General features: G+C 45.0%; 1 protein-coding gene across 1 annotated transcript; it reads right to left on the bottom strand.

Annotated features, from left to right (window-relative positions):
- Positions 1-3,311: 3,311 nt before the first annotated feature.
- On the bottom strand, positions 3,312-10,595 carry LOC119374565 (mitochondrial import inner membrane translocase subunit TIM50). Its single transcript, XM_049420274.1, has 9 exons — positions 10,240-10,595; positions 10,156-10,187; positions 9,940-9,961; positions 9,819-9,877; positions 8,267-8,494; positions 7,150-7,248; positions 5,833-5,989; positions 5,409-5,516; positions 3,312-4,344 (listed from the first exon to the last, which is right to left on the bottom strand). The coding sequence occupies exons 1-9, from the start codon at positions 10,583-10,585 to the stop codon at positions 4,271-4,273; spliced, it is 1,125 nt and encodes a 374-aa protein (XP_049276231.1). The 5' UTR covers positions 10,586-10,595; the 3' UTR covers positions 3,312-4,270.
- Between the last annotated feature and the right edge of the window lie 4,612 nt (positions 10,596-15,207).

Genomic DNA, 15,207 nt, shown 5'->3' with positions numbered 1-15,207 from the left:
GTTACAACTGAAGAAAAAATGTAAACTCCGCCCACAAAACTTCGGCACGACTGCCCTTCAGTGTGAGAGACAGTCGTGCCGGCTGGTGTCCGCTCCAGCCGTAATTACTTTTTCTTCGCTAATGTAAACACTACGCGTAGTAAGAGTTAAAGGTTCCTAGTTACTACATAAATGTTACCGTTTGGCTGAGCGGTGGCATCAGAATCTCCGACAAAATTTACCAGGACGTTCAAGTTTCTGTCCTAAAACCAGCGACGCAAATATGTGTCTGTGTGGGAAAGTCAACTATCTGAAACACTCGAGAAGTGCTTGATGTCATGAAAATGAGTAAGCGCTATTGGATGGAGCATTTATGCAAATTTCTTGTGGGCGGAACTGACTGACATTGTAACCGACCATAGTACCCTTCAACAATTCACAATGAAATTTTCGCCCTAGATTTGCTTTTTATAATGGACCAGTGATCGTGAAAGTAATGACAATAGAGTTCTCAAAAAATCATTTACGAGTCTGAACGGATTGTTTAACCTTAGTGTTTAACTATAGTCGGATACAACTTAAAAAGTCCAGAGAGGCACCGCCCAGACCGAAGCGTGGTAGCCGATCACCTCTGCGACTAAAGAAATAGTCCCGCTCATGCACTTGGTAATGTTTTTCGAAGTAATGTCCGTCCGGCTCATGACGTCAGTCTGGAGTGTGCGGCTGTTGATGCAGGCTTGTGTGCATTCGCCTTTGACGAGGAAATGCCGTGGAATTCGAAAGTTGTATCTGACTATAATTCAAAACACAAAAGTTTCTTTGTTTGAAGAGTCCAATATTGCAAAATATTGTAGGAGGTGCTAATAGTGCGGTTGTGCACAATGTGAAAGTTGAAGAGTGAGTGTTGATAATTCCAGTAATTTACATGGGTGGAAGTGCTGCGCCAATCTGCTTCTGCTGCACCATCGTGTTCCAATATGCGTTATTGCGCCGAAACTGCTCCCATGTGGTCTTTGGTGCCTTCGTGGGGCGCTGTCATCTGCGACGTGGCGCGCCCAGGCGAGCTCCTATCGTCATCCTCACCTGGCGCGCTCTCCGTGACGTTGGTGACAGCGCAGAAAATTCAGTTTCACCGCAACGGCAAAGCAATGAATGTGATAGCAAGAAATTGTAATGTTACACGAAGTAAGGCTAGCTGCTAACTCTTTTGGATTCGATCTCGCGTAACTCAACAAAACGCTGGTTTAAGGGAATAAGCAGATTTCGTGCTGTCAGTCCTCCAAACGTGAAGTGTGAGCACACCAAGTGTACGAGCTGTCTCCTGATGCCTGTTGAGGTAGTGAACACAGCAGCGCTGGTGACTGTGCCCTTGTGATCAAAGTTCACAGTTGCTATTCCAGCGACGCAGCTCCCCCTCCCCGGCGTCCCTTCATGCTCCTTTGCCCTACGAAAGACGGGCTTGGCGTTTCCTCTCTGCTTGAGGAGTAATCGACGGCAGGCCTCGCACGCAGGGTGATGTTATCGCATGTGCCCTCCATGCGACTGAGATGACTGGCTTGTGTCATCTCTGCATTAGCCTTGTTTGTTCCCAGTGCTTGCGTGCTTTTTCTTGCGTGTAGAACATACAGTGCGTGGGGAAATGTTATTGAGTTAAAATGACGCCGCAACGGCAACGGCAAAAATTCACCGAGAGTGTCCATATAATTTCTATCACAATAAAAGTGAACATTTCAGTTCTCTCGTCTTCGCATTTGTACTGTGCCGGCAGTTGTGTTTTGGCAATGTGAACATTAAAAAAAAATTCTCTGAAGTGTAGTCAGGTTTAGCTACGCAGTGCATTGCTTACCTCTATTTTCCTCTTGCTTCTCACGTCGGCTGTGGTGCTTTAATGACGAAAGCACAAGCTTTTTAATTTTATTTTTAGATAGTCTTATCGGGTTTAGAATTATATTAGCTTATCTCTTGTTTTCTCCAAGTTATTGCTCTGTCAGCTGTGATGTTTTATAGATGGGACCACGCACACATATATATATATATATATAATTTGTGGTAAGTCTGGTCGGTTCATCAACATTGAATGTTTAGTAATAACCATAGGAATTTTTGTGTTTACCGGGGATAAAAAATTTCAATTAAGAACCATGTTTGACCCTAGAAATCTACTCCAAAACTACCTCGCATTGCTCCAAAACACACCTTTTGATGCTCCAAAGCTGCTCCAAAACAGCATTATTCCTGCTCCCTGAGCTGCTCCAAAAGACAAGCTCGCTTCCACCCCTGAGTAAATGGACTGTAGCAGGTGAGAGCACTTGATTATCACTAAAGTGCTCCTGTGCGGTTTACACTCGGTCGGCACCGCAGTGTAAACCGCACCGCAGAAGCGCTCAAAGGCAGCTAGTCAAATGTGCCACAAGAAAATGTCACCGGACAACGAGAACAAAACTTCATTGAAAAGTTCGACCGAGATTCGCAGTGGTGTGAAATCTTGTAGACATCTTGCTGAACTGGTTTAGTGGAAGTTCAGTGAACTCCTAATGAAGCTTCGTTGGTAGATCTACCAACAAACTATTAGTGGGCTTTGACAGCTGCTCTGAGGTGGCTTCTGTCCAACTTTGACTGTTGCTGTGGGCCTCTTTGGATGCAAGCGAGAAACTAATTCATGCATAATTTGCGCCGATGTTTGATTCAAACTACCATAAAATCCCGAGCAAGTGCCCCCCTTATGCTGAAAGATAATCTCACAAGATTTGGAGGGGGGGAGCTCTTGCTCGGTCGCGGACCAAAGTTCAAGATGACGGCGGAAAGGCCCAAGAATAAAGAATGCACACCAGTGCTTCTAATGAAATACTTTAGTGCATGCGTTTACTGTTTTTACTGAACCAGAGGGAATCCTTGTTGGAACTTTCATGTGCAATTACAAGGGGGGAATGACATTCTTCAAATGTTCCAACAATTTGAGATAACTCGAAATGGAAACCCTTGGCACCACACTATAAAAGTACTCAGAAATCGTCCGCATATCTAAAGTCTCTCAGAACTTGGGTTCCTGGGAACTGCTGCTGCAGGGTTCTGTAGCGGAGAATGGGTTGAAAAGAAATGGTGGTTAGGGAGGGTGCTTGCTCGGTCATTAATGCATATGTCAAATCTCCCGAAAAGGGGAGCGGGGCATTTGCTCGGGCAGGGATGCTTGCTTGAAATTTCACGGTACTACAAACCGTTTCAACAGTTGGGCTTTTATAGTGTACGAGAATGCTGTACAGAACTTACAACAGCAGCCATCGTGCCTAAGTGCTCCAAGAACACCACGAGAGCTCATGTGATGTTATAGAGACCCCCGATACCACTTCGATACTTTTTTATGTCATTCACTTTATTTACACAGAAGTACAGACATCTCTACATTGCAATCGTGCCAGACTCGTGTGAAAATAGTTCAATTCGTGGAACTTGAATTACAGAAACTGACGCCAGACATCTGTGCAAGTATGCAACCTCACTTAGGTTGAATCCAGCAAGAAAATAAAGATACAAGGCCAAGTAGATCAATGGGCTTATATTGGTATTGCAGATTCTGATAGACTGTGTATCACTCTGGTCAGAGATGTGCAAGGACAATGCTGCACGTTCTGTGCCATCATCTTAAACACTGCAGAAGTTTCATGCTAGCCCAGATTGTTGAACTTCGCCCTAAATATGGCAAACAGGCACCCTTCGTGAATGATGCATGTGGTTTAAATTAGTAAATGTCCTATGTGACCCAACAACACAAAGTGACTATGTCTAGCAGCTGCTTTCAGCAATCACTCGATAGGGTGACCTGTGAACAAGTTGTTTATAATGATGCAGCACCAAATCTTACAACGGGCAAAACGCAGCATGATGTCACACTTCGCATTCGTAACAAGACAGTTCTAGAAAGTTTTGCTAGATTGTATAAATTTCAACTTGAAACATTTTTTCATAGCATTTTAGGTGCAGACGTGCACCTGTGCGCTTATTCAATGATGCACAAGCGGACACTACAAGTCTTACGCAGACACGAAAAAAAAAAAAAGTTAAAAAAAGAACACCATGCAATACTGTCTTGAGCGCCTACTCAGTCTTGTTTCAGTGGCAGTTACACACACAACAAAGTAGACGCATGCTTTTACATTCAGTTCATTCATGAAATGGCGAACGCTCCTTCACTGCCGACGTTCACTTGATGCAACTAACACGGCTGGCAGCACCGACCACTACTGTCCAAGTGTCCACAGTGCACGGTCCAAGGCCCAATGCTTCCTGCAGTCCATCACTGCCGTTTCCAAAGTCCCATGGCCCAAGATCGTTGGCTGGGGCTTGGCTCAAGGGGCACCTGCTGCTTTTCTTCCTGCAAAATTACAAATGGATGTCAACACATGCTTTAAGTGACGACAGCATGGGTTAGATTGTGTGCAAGCTCATCCAACATAAGCAAAGTGTGGGGGCGGGCTAGTTGGTACTCCAGATTGAAAAGGCTTGGTACAAAACGTACACAGCAGACACAGCCTCCTTGTTGCCTTTTTTTGTCAGCTCTGTACGTTTTGCGCTGAACCTTTTAAACCATTCGACATCAGTCGCACACACAAAGAAAACGAAGACTGAACAAATGGATTGAGTGTGTACGAAGACAGTGTTGCAGCTGTAACAGTTGACAGCCAACATTAGTGATGACAAGTCATGTTTAGCCAACACAAGCTGACATTTAGTCAAATTAGCAGTGCTAATGAGTGCAGACAGTATGCAAGTAAATACAGTAGTTAAGTCACGTGACCGAGTGGGAAGCTCTGCCAAACTGCACTAACTTCTGGATCGGCCCGTATTTTAGTGAGAGAGCATTGCACGGCTCTTCGGTTGACTCAGCTGTCTTTTGAAAGTCCGTGGCAAAAACATAGCAAACAGATTACATCATATTCGAGGCTGTGCGCGCAGTCATTCGAAAAGCGAGTGCTTCAAAACTGAAGGTTGACGAGCGATCGACTAGATAGTGTCTGACAACGCGAAAGGCACGAGGAACCGAAAAGTCGACACAACATAATCGACGCTGCTCTGGAGAACACCATCTATGCAGCACCATGTGATGCTATCACATGTACACATGAAAAACACTTAGGTGCCGCCGACAGCTTTTTGGTATAGACCACTGGTAGAAGAGGGCAAGGACAACACTGCTTAAAAAAAAAAGCGACAGCAAGTAGGAGCTACTAAGAGGAAGGAGAATATAGTATAGAAACGAAATGCAAAAAGCACGAAGGAAGCTTGATTTTCGTCTTCCTCAAGACCTTACCTAAATGAAAGTACTAATTCCTAATTAACTCCCACTAAGTCTTTCACTAAATTTCCACATTATCCAAACAAAAATCTTCCAACCACTTTCTTTGCCTTATGACAACTTGTGCTGTTTGAGTGACGTGCCTGTAGTTTCCTTTGGTTCTCCTTGAATGCCTCCAACGGATTGTCAAACTGGCTGTAGTAGTCCAGCACCGTCCGCACATCCTCCACCTCACTTGTGGCGATGGCTGGAATGAAAAAAAGTGTTATCACGTGAGAAAGAAAGAACAAAGCTTATCCGTACACATATGCATCATCTGACAAGCATCAAAACGGTAGAGAGAGATTAAATTCTATTGTTTCATGCATAAAAGCCACGTTATCCTGAGGCACACAACTATAGCAGTAACACGTGCAACAGTAACACGTGCATTCCACCAGCTCGCAGGATGTACAATTTATGCATGTCTAAACAATGCCCCCCAAGGGAGAAGAACGTGCTGGAGCAAGCTAAACTTGAGCTGCTGCTGCTGCAAACAAAAACAACAGGATGCGAGAACTCACTGCGCAGGAACTGAGCCAGCTCAATGAGCGTGCGATCGTCATCGCTGCCGTCCCACTTAGGTAGCCGCAGTGCGTTGCGCGGCTGTAAGGAGCACGCCTCAGCGCTCCAGTCGACCATTATCACGCGAGAGAGGTCCCGGTTCAGGCAGGAGAGGTCCTGCATGACATGCACAACAGAGTTCTAACAACAGAGCAACTCTGTTTTAACAAAGTTCACAACAGATTTCTAGCACCTTGGAGCAGCCTATCCTAAAGAATTGCACACAGCCACTACATAAAATACGATATATGTAAATGCACACAATGCTCATGTCGATAGCTGAATGATGTGCTCATGTCGATACCTGAATGATGGCCTTGCTCTGTTGCTAAGTCCACTGAGCAAAGCGTGACGATGCGTCCCTTCTGTGATCTTGCAGCCAAGTTGTCCGCGTGTTGCTTGCATATCTGGCAGACATACTCGTTAAAAATGTGACATCAGTGCAGTTCTCTATGGTACCCGAGTGCAAGAAAAGTGAGCAGAGTGGAGCGGGAGTGACGCTCAACTAAAGCGTAACTAATAATCTAGCTCACTTATACAAATCAACATACATGTGATGCGAGCGCGCAGGTCACCTCGTGTCACCTACATGAGTGACTAGGTATACACCAGAAAATGCCCAACAACAAAATAACTTGCTTCGATGCTTATTAACTCTTCATGGCAGCATTTAGCAGCATTCCCAACTTTGACAGAATGACACTGATACTGACTCTAACTTATTAGTTATCACTAAAGAATTCCACTGCATTCACTCAAACAGAAACAACAACTCGGCCTGTAAATATTTGCAGGCTTTTACTGTGTAAAAAGAGCCACCACAATAGGTAAACGTACAATCAAATCCATGTTGTCATAGTAAAAACATGCTTTCCAAGGTATGGGTTTGAAGCTCAATCAAGGGGAGCCTTCTTTTGGTTTTCTCCCATAATGAGAGCTCTGAAGTTAGGCACAATTTCCTTGAAGGAGTATACTACTTGAGAGTCGTTGCTTCCTTCATTTGTAAGCTTCTTCATATTGTGAACCTCAGTTTACAATGTTTATGGACAGCTTGTACATGATTTCAAAGCATCATATGAAGAAAAATCCACTCACAGCTATTACAGCACAAGCAAATTTAAGCTACAAATGAGCAGATTGGACAGAATAATTTATTTCTTCTAAATACTCGATCAAACAGCATATTTATTCGATTCACTATACAAATGTTTCAAAATGGGAATGTTGATCAAAATAGTAGCACTCTTAGATTAACTGAATGCCATATCAAGACTTGCCTTGACGTGGTGTCCGTCTGTGTACCGAGTTGCATCTCGGAACAGCCTGTACATGATGTAGCCCTGAGGATCTAGGGTGTCCAGGATAGGATATGCCGTCTGCACACGAGTTTAAACAATTTCAAATAAAATGAAGAATTTCTCACAAACCAGCACAAGTAAAACTGACAGTCGTGCACAAATTCTGTACAGAACAGCTGCTTTTAAGTTATCCATGACCTCGACAGCTTTCGCAAGGCATTTTACCATATGTAGCTAATAACGAGCCTCGATATTTCTATCGAGAAAGGTTACAATGCAGTTATTTCCACCATCTAGTGTTCACCGTAAAGGGGCCTAAAGTGCACTAAATATGGCAGAAATGCTTTGCCTCGGGCTGCTATCACACCAGCGTTTCCATCACTGTGTTGTTGTTCTTCTGCACCGATACATTGGTTGTCCTCAAATTAGAGCACCCATATTTTATGCCTCGCAAGTGGCTCGACATAAACACTGCAAGCTGAACTATTACGCGCAGTGCAGCTGAAGTCAATGCAACTAGAAGTTACTATACAGCTCAACAGAAGGCTGGCACTTTCCGTCGCCAGGCATCTCATTGCTACAGCGCACCCTTTCTGCACATGGCGCTCTGCACTTATTGAATGAAAGGAGGGAGAAACGAGATGAAATTTTAGATTGCTAATAATCGACAGTGTCACTTGCTGCTGCTTCGGGAGCACAACAGTCTCAACGTCAAAACTACGCATCTATCTCTCCGGTACTTTACACAACTACAATAGAGAGAACATGCAAGTGAATACACATACAAAAATAAGTATAAACAAGGATGCTTAAGTGCTGCTGCACACTGTAACACATTTTTTTAGCAATAACTTTTGGGCTTCGTTCACCGGAGAAGTGCCATGGCAAGGTTGACCAGTGACGCCTTCACACTGCAGTGGCATCTTAAAATGCAGAACAATGTCCTACCTCGACTTCTCCCAGTTCTTACAAGTCATCATTTTCCGCTCCATTCATGGTACACTTGTTTTGACTGTTCTCAAATGCATGACAAAGCAAGAAATCACAAATAACAATCAAATAGCATCCACTCTTCCTTGCACCAACGGATACTCACAAATCCCTGTTCCGAAGTGTAGATGACAACTTCGAACAGCGGCGGTCCGACCTGCTGCAGGAAATGGTTCACGCCAGGCCTTTTCTTGAAACGCCAGCCGGTCTGGTACGTCCAGTCGGGGTGCACCAGAACTCCGGTCATCTCCAGGACTAGCGTGTACGGAGGCTGGTAGTATGGCTCGGTCAGCGGATCTGGTAGAAGCTTGTCACGAGATGGGTCCTTGATCATCTGTGCAAGAGGAACATTAACATACTATAGCTCAGCACATAACAGGGTAGGGTGATTTGAGCCGCCACCAAATTCACTTTTGCTTCCACTGGACTAAGTATTTATAGGATACAGTGCTCCACATCACAGACTGATTTATTGTGACATATGAGTAAAAAAAAAAAAAGAAGGCTTGCCATGCCGGATGGCTTTGTTTTCATTGTGTTAAATGAAACACGGTGATTCAGGACCACAACCAGGGTGGACAACTCGTCCACATGTGAAGTCAAGTCCATCAGTGTTGTTGACGTACAGCTCGGGACTGTGCAGTAGGGCCAGTCAGAGGCACCGATAACTCGGAGTGCTAGCCAAAGAATGCTATTAGCATTAAAATGCTGGTTAAGTCACACTGAAAGGCCAGAAGAGTGCATCGATGGGACAGCCATGAGTTGGGGTCTGTACAAGCGACACACAAACAGTAATTTAATAAGCACATTCCCAACAATGGGAATGACACGATTCCCATATCACTGCGAATGTCCAAATTGAGTTTGCGATGCAAATGCAATGAGCATGTAAGCGTCAACATTGCCATGTTAGTATTATGTCACAAATCATGGAGAATCTCTCTAACAAGTTCGCTGGGCTCGCGTACTGGAGAAGTATTGCTTGCCATCTTTGGTAAATGCTACCAGTCCCCTTCTGGAGTCTAATAATAATATCTGGGGTTTAACGTCCCAAAACCACGATATGATTATGAGAGACGCCGTAGTGGAGGGCTCCGGAAATTTTGACCACCTGGGGTTCTTTAACGTGCACCTAAATCTAAGTACACGGGTCCTTCTGGAGTCTGTCCTCTTTGGACTGCTGCGTGAGGGTACAGATGCAAGACTTACGACTTCAGCAGTGCTTTCGCTAGGGGCTTTAGAGGGCATTACGGTGATGCCAAGAGTTAGTCATAGTGACTCTACTTGCCAGGGAAGCTCTCAGTGGAAATGCTAACACACTTTGACACTGGCAGCCATGATGGGGAATGTAAAAAACACAAGAAAGGTTTCGCGAACGCATGCGTTTTGGTGTAGCTTTTGCCTTTGTGTTGCATGATAACCTGGCGGGTTTCTGAGAGCAAACTTTAGCTCACAGTGAGCGCTTGTTTCGTCTGGTTCAACTTTCTTGTGTTTCTTATCTTTTTTGCGATTCCAAGTACCATCGAGGAATCTTACAAACTCGCCCAAGTATCTGTTCTTCTAAAGCTGACAGGCGTTTCTTGTTAGGTGACATCTTTGTTGTTGGCTTCAGCGTATTAGTCAGTGACTGCGCAATGACACGAGCGAAGGTTCCGTACCTTGTTGTAAAGTTGGAGCTCTTTGTACGTCCTGTACAGGTGGGCTTTCCAGCGAGGCACTGAAAGGTGTTAGCCGTTTACGATGGGTCGCTCACCTTGCACCCACCTTGCATCTACTTACTGTGGCTGAACTCATCCTCTATCTGGAAAACGAAAGGTGACAGCAGCATGAGCGGACGGGCAGAGATATCGTGAACACGTTCCATCGCTCGACATGAACACATCATCAACGCGTCAATCGTTTCGCTAATAATCGGCACTGAGAGACGAGCGTGAGAAATCAGGAATGCGTTTTGTCAGTTTGCTCTGGGATGACGATGGAACAAGATCAGCTCACCTCTTTGCCTTGTTCATCCAAAGGAGGCGCACCTGCAAAGAATTGGAGTGAGACATCCCGTTTGCAGTCCCAGCTCATACGCACCCCATGTGACAACCAAGAAACCACCGACACCGGTGAACATCGCGCCGAAAGCTACGAATGTGTATTTCATGGCTCGCTGAGAAAATTGGTCCGCCGATCGGCCCGAAGCACCGCTGCTAGCACCGCTACCGGATCCACTGCTGCCGGCACCTGCGTCGGCGAGGCCGCGACGCAACGCAGGGATAGAGTCCCATCTCTTGCGAAGAGCAGACCATCGGTGCGATTGCCTCGATGGTGGCGACCACGAAGACCAACTCCTCAACAGAGATGGACCACTGCGGACTGGCGTCGCAAGTTTTGGTCTAAGACCATGCCACAAACACATGCACGCCCGGCCCACCGCCATTTTGCACTCTGTCTGGGCTTGGCTGCAGCTTGGCCGGCTTGGACTGATGATGGCAAACCGAAACCGGCGAATGCTCTAGGGACATTGAGAAACTGCTGTCAAGCACAGAAACTGGACGGAACCTCGTGCACCTCGCTGTGGCGCTACCTACGTGATGGAGGGGCTTTAGCGCTACCATACCAAAGCTTCCAAACTACCCTAGCAACAAGTTGGAAGTTTGCGAGGTGAGCATAAATATACTTACCAAACACAATACAAGGAACGACGCATTCTATGAGCAGCATGTAGAAACGAGGTAGAAAACAAGGGTTGATGGCACGACCCTCGATTCCAAGGGCGCACTTGTCGAAGACCAGCTTGGGCACTACATATGAAGGGTGATGTTCCTTCAGGCACTAGTATATAGTAGAAGAACTGATAGCTGGGCCAGTTGGTGATAATACTTGAACATGTTTAACACAGCGCAACGACGACGAGGACACAAGAGAAGAGGAGCGCTGTGGTTTGTCTCCTCTTCTCTTGTGTCCTCGTCGTCGTTGCGCTGTGTTAAACATGTTCAACTAGTATATAGGCCACTCCTAGGAAACCAGCGAAATGCGTTGCACGGTTGCAGGTCTAGCAAGCGACGTGGTGCCCATATGAAAAACATTTCTCTGGTTTTAGCTGGTCCCAGCTGGAACCAGTTGAACTGGGTTATGGAACAATTCCCAGCTGGTACCAGTTGCCACCTGATTCCAGCCAGAACCAGTTGCCAGCTCGTCCCAGCCGAAGCATATGAATGTGTCGGTTTGAGAACACATACAGTGCAGTTGTGGAGGCATACAGTTCGGTTTGCATATGATATCAGCAGAACTGTAAATTTTGACTTGCAAGCAAACCTATAAGTAAGTATTGATTATGACAGTGGTTCAATTTTTAACGATAAAACAAGGAACCTTTAGTGAAAGAAATATGAACTGACTGTAAGCCTTCAATTTCATTTTCTCTGTTAAAGAAGTACTGACATGAATATTAAGATTTTTCGGGTTGTTGCTCTAAATGAAAGCACGGGTGTCGAGAACCCTAAAAAGAGTGTCGTGGTGCCTGGTGATGCATTGCATATATTTTTAATACCGCTTCTTTCAACCAGCAGTTTCGGTTTCGAGAGGGCGGCTTCATAGTGACTTGTCAAGTCTGCCCGTGACGTCACGGGCAGACTGCAACCCACGAAATATGCACCTGCTGTCCTTTGCTGTCAGTCGAACGTGGTTCATGATGAGTGAACCAGTGCCTCCGACAGCGATTTCTGTGATTTAGGCTGCATGCAGAACCCAGACTTCGCAAACCAAGTGAGCTGACTTGAAACGTCATAGGGCTCTCCATGCGGTGAAGCTGCCTCGCAGATGCTGGGAGATGAAAACTTTAAAATCAAACTTAAATATTTATACGTGTTTCCCGGAGGCGGTGTGGGGAGAACGTTAACACTACATGCCAAGGAAACCAAAAACGTCCGTTTTGCTGCAATTCAAAATCGTGTCAGTACTCCTTTAAGGCCCTCGTTGATGGCTTCCAAAATACGGGAACATTACTCGTATTACGATACCTGACCGACTCGCGCACTCAGGGACCACGGGCAAGAGCTAATTCTTTGCAGCTGATACGTACGTTCTGATGTATCCAGGCAACTTGGTTGAACTCGTTTCCTGACAAACTGGTTCCAGGTTGTTCAATTTTTAGACCAACTGGTTCCATTTCCAGAGTGGATGGAGTTGTTCCTGCTGGGGTTCAACTGGAACCAAGCAGCTGGTAAAACCCATTGGCTGCCAGCTGGACCCAGCTGGTTCCAGTCAAAACCAGCTAAAAACCAGTTGAATATTTTCACCTGGATAGAAAATAAGGCAAACGTGTTCCTCCTTTTCGTTCTGGGTGACTAATTCTAGTCACCCTAAAATTATAGCAATATGAGCGCGACTGAGGCGATGTCAGCTGCTCCTATTGCTGGAAGGAAAGGCGGACAATGTGTGGCGGCAGGGATTTGTACCCAACCCTCCAACACCCCCCTTTAACTCCCCCCTCCCGCCAATCCCTAAAAAAAATTTATTGCGCTACAACCCCTACCGCTCTTCCCCTCTCACAGGTACGTACTCATCCACACCCACTTGCGTTCTGGTACCACCCTCCACACCACTCCGCCCCTGTCTCCCCCCCTCCCCCCCCAAAAAAATCGAAATTATGGATAAAGAACGAGAGAAAGCCAAGATAGTTGGTATGCATTCATGATGACGCTTGCATAAGAAAATTTTGAACCCTCGTCCCTTCCCCGGCGGTGCACTTTATGCAAGACGAATTCGGTTTTGTTGAGTCTATTTCAGCATTCTGTCCAAGTGCGTGTACAGTAGACTGACACAAGATTTCACGTTGAGGCGTTCACCGAGCTACAGTGTACTAGAAGGGCACCGTAGCCGAGGGCTTGAACTTGCAAATGGTCACTAACAACTAAGAAAGCTGATAACCTCGTGATTGCACGTGGGGTATTATCGTGCACAGTCGAAATCAAACTTATTTATTTATTTATTTATTTATTTATTTATTTATTTGTACCTGAAAGGCCTTTGTAGTTGTAACATAAGTCTTACAAATACGTCATCGTTACGGCAAGTATGAGTCAACTAGCCCCATAATACGTCTTGACAACATTAGTGAAGTGCGGACTCAGTGGCTCTTTTGAAATGATGTGGGTTGATGGTGTCATAGTTACGTCACAGATCGCAAGCATTTATTACCTCATTATGACGTCATAGTGATGTCACACGATGACGTCATCACATTACGTAGTCTCTTGGTCAAACGTGCGTCGACGTCGCAGGCAGTGCTGCAAAACCACGCAAGGTAAGCTGCGATGCTACGGCCTCTCTCATAATCATATCGTGGTTTTGGGACCTTAAACTCCAATTATATATTTCTTTAATTATTATTATTATTATTATTATTATTATTATTATTATCCGATCCTCCATGGAGGCAGTGAAACACCACGTTAGGTGCAGAAAGCTTTCGGAGGAGGGGTGATGGATCATTAGAGCTACCGAGAAGAAAGAAGCAAAACAAGAAGTAGGTAGAAGGTAGAAGGTGGCTTTCGCCTTCGAGTCGTCTCAGGGGAATGCATAAGGGGCCGTGCGACTTTTAATCTTCAGTGCCATCATCCACTAACTTCACCAAGTGGTAATCACCATTCTCAAGTTCATCTCAAGCCTACACGTTATTGCCATGTCTCCACGTGACTAAAGTTTGTTACGGGCTGTCACAGACTCGCCACCTGTTCGCTTTATCAATTGGCCGAAGGCTCGTTACGTCATAGTTGGTGTTGGCGTGCTCGGCTCCTTACGAATGCATATCTTCGATTACGTTTTTTTTTTTTTTTTTTAAGTTCCAACACTAAGTGCAAAGTTGATAGTGCAGAATTCAAGGACGAAGTTCGTGATGATATGATTTAATAAGGAGAAATATATGTGCAAGCTGCATTTCATGTATAATGGCGTGGATTCTATCTCCTATATATAGAATAAATACGTTGCTAAATCTTCACATTGATTTCAGCACATCTCCGCAAGTTCGTTTTTTTTCCCTCTCAGTAAACAACAAACAAAAAACAAAAAAAAAAACAATACATGCAAATTTCAACGATCTCTACAGCGAAGCCGTTTTTAACGCAACCGACGCGTTTTACTTGGATACGCAAGTCGTAAGTATTCAAAACAGACTCTAGTTCATCAAAATGAGGCCCAGCTGTTCTTATTCACACTCACAATGTTAAAAATAAGATAAAGAGAAACGGCCGGCCGCCGTGTTGGTTCAGTGGCTTTTGACGGTGCTTCAGAAGCGAGTCGCTGGTTCGACTCCCGACGGCATAAAAAAAAAACAATAAAAAGAAATCTCATGGGTTTCTTGTTAGACGCCCGATAAAAATACCAAAGTAATCAAAATAAATGTGAGGGCCCCACAGCGGCGCCATCTAGTCGTACCATTTTGGCCTACAAAAGTTACTATATATAGCATTCAACCCAGTCTAGCTAAATAAGGATCTTACTAACCAACTTCCGGCTAAGCAGGGCGGACTCACTTGCACATGGACTGACTCACTTGGCGTCACCAAAACAGTGAATCACTCGGACTCCAGCTCTGCTTGGTTGACTTTCTTGCGCGGACAAGGTGACTCTAGGAGTGGATTCGAAAGGCCAAGCGCCCGGCGCGTCGATGCGGCTATTCGAGCGGCTAACGATTGCACTAAAAGGTTGCTTTCCCTCAACATTAGCGTTGCAAAGGAAAAGCCTGATTTACAGTAAAAAGTGACGTTGATTTTACTCTGAGCAATGCGGCAGCGGCCATAAGGTAAATTAAAGGCTTACCGTGGATATTCGAAGTCGTGATAACGATTGCCATACCGAAATACTACTGGTACATATTTATACACCAAATGATTTCTCGCAAGCGATATAGGATTTGTTAGATTGAAATATTCCCGTGAGATCGGTATATTTAATGTTCCCTTACTCCCACTTCAATTATTCTCAGGCTTCAAATCTCGGGCCGCAACATATCACCGATATTTTATTAGGTTAAAAACAAAAAAAATATGACTTGCT

The sequence above is a fragment of the Rhipicephalus sanguineus genome, chromosome 11 (assembly GCF_013339695.2).
Source record: "Rhipicephalus sanguineus isolate Rsan-2018 chromosome 11, BIME_Rsan_1.4, whole genome shotgun sequence".
Taxonomy (NCBI): domain Eukaryota; kingdom Metazoa; phylum Arthropoda; class Arachnida; order Ixodida; family Ixodidae; genus Rhipicephalus; species Rhipicephalus sanguineus.
The sequence above is the reverse complement of the archived record's forward strand: the minus strand, read 5'-3'. Positions and strand labels throughout refer to the sequence as shown.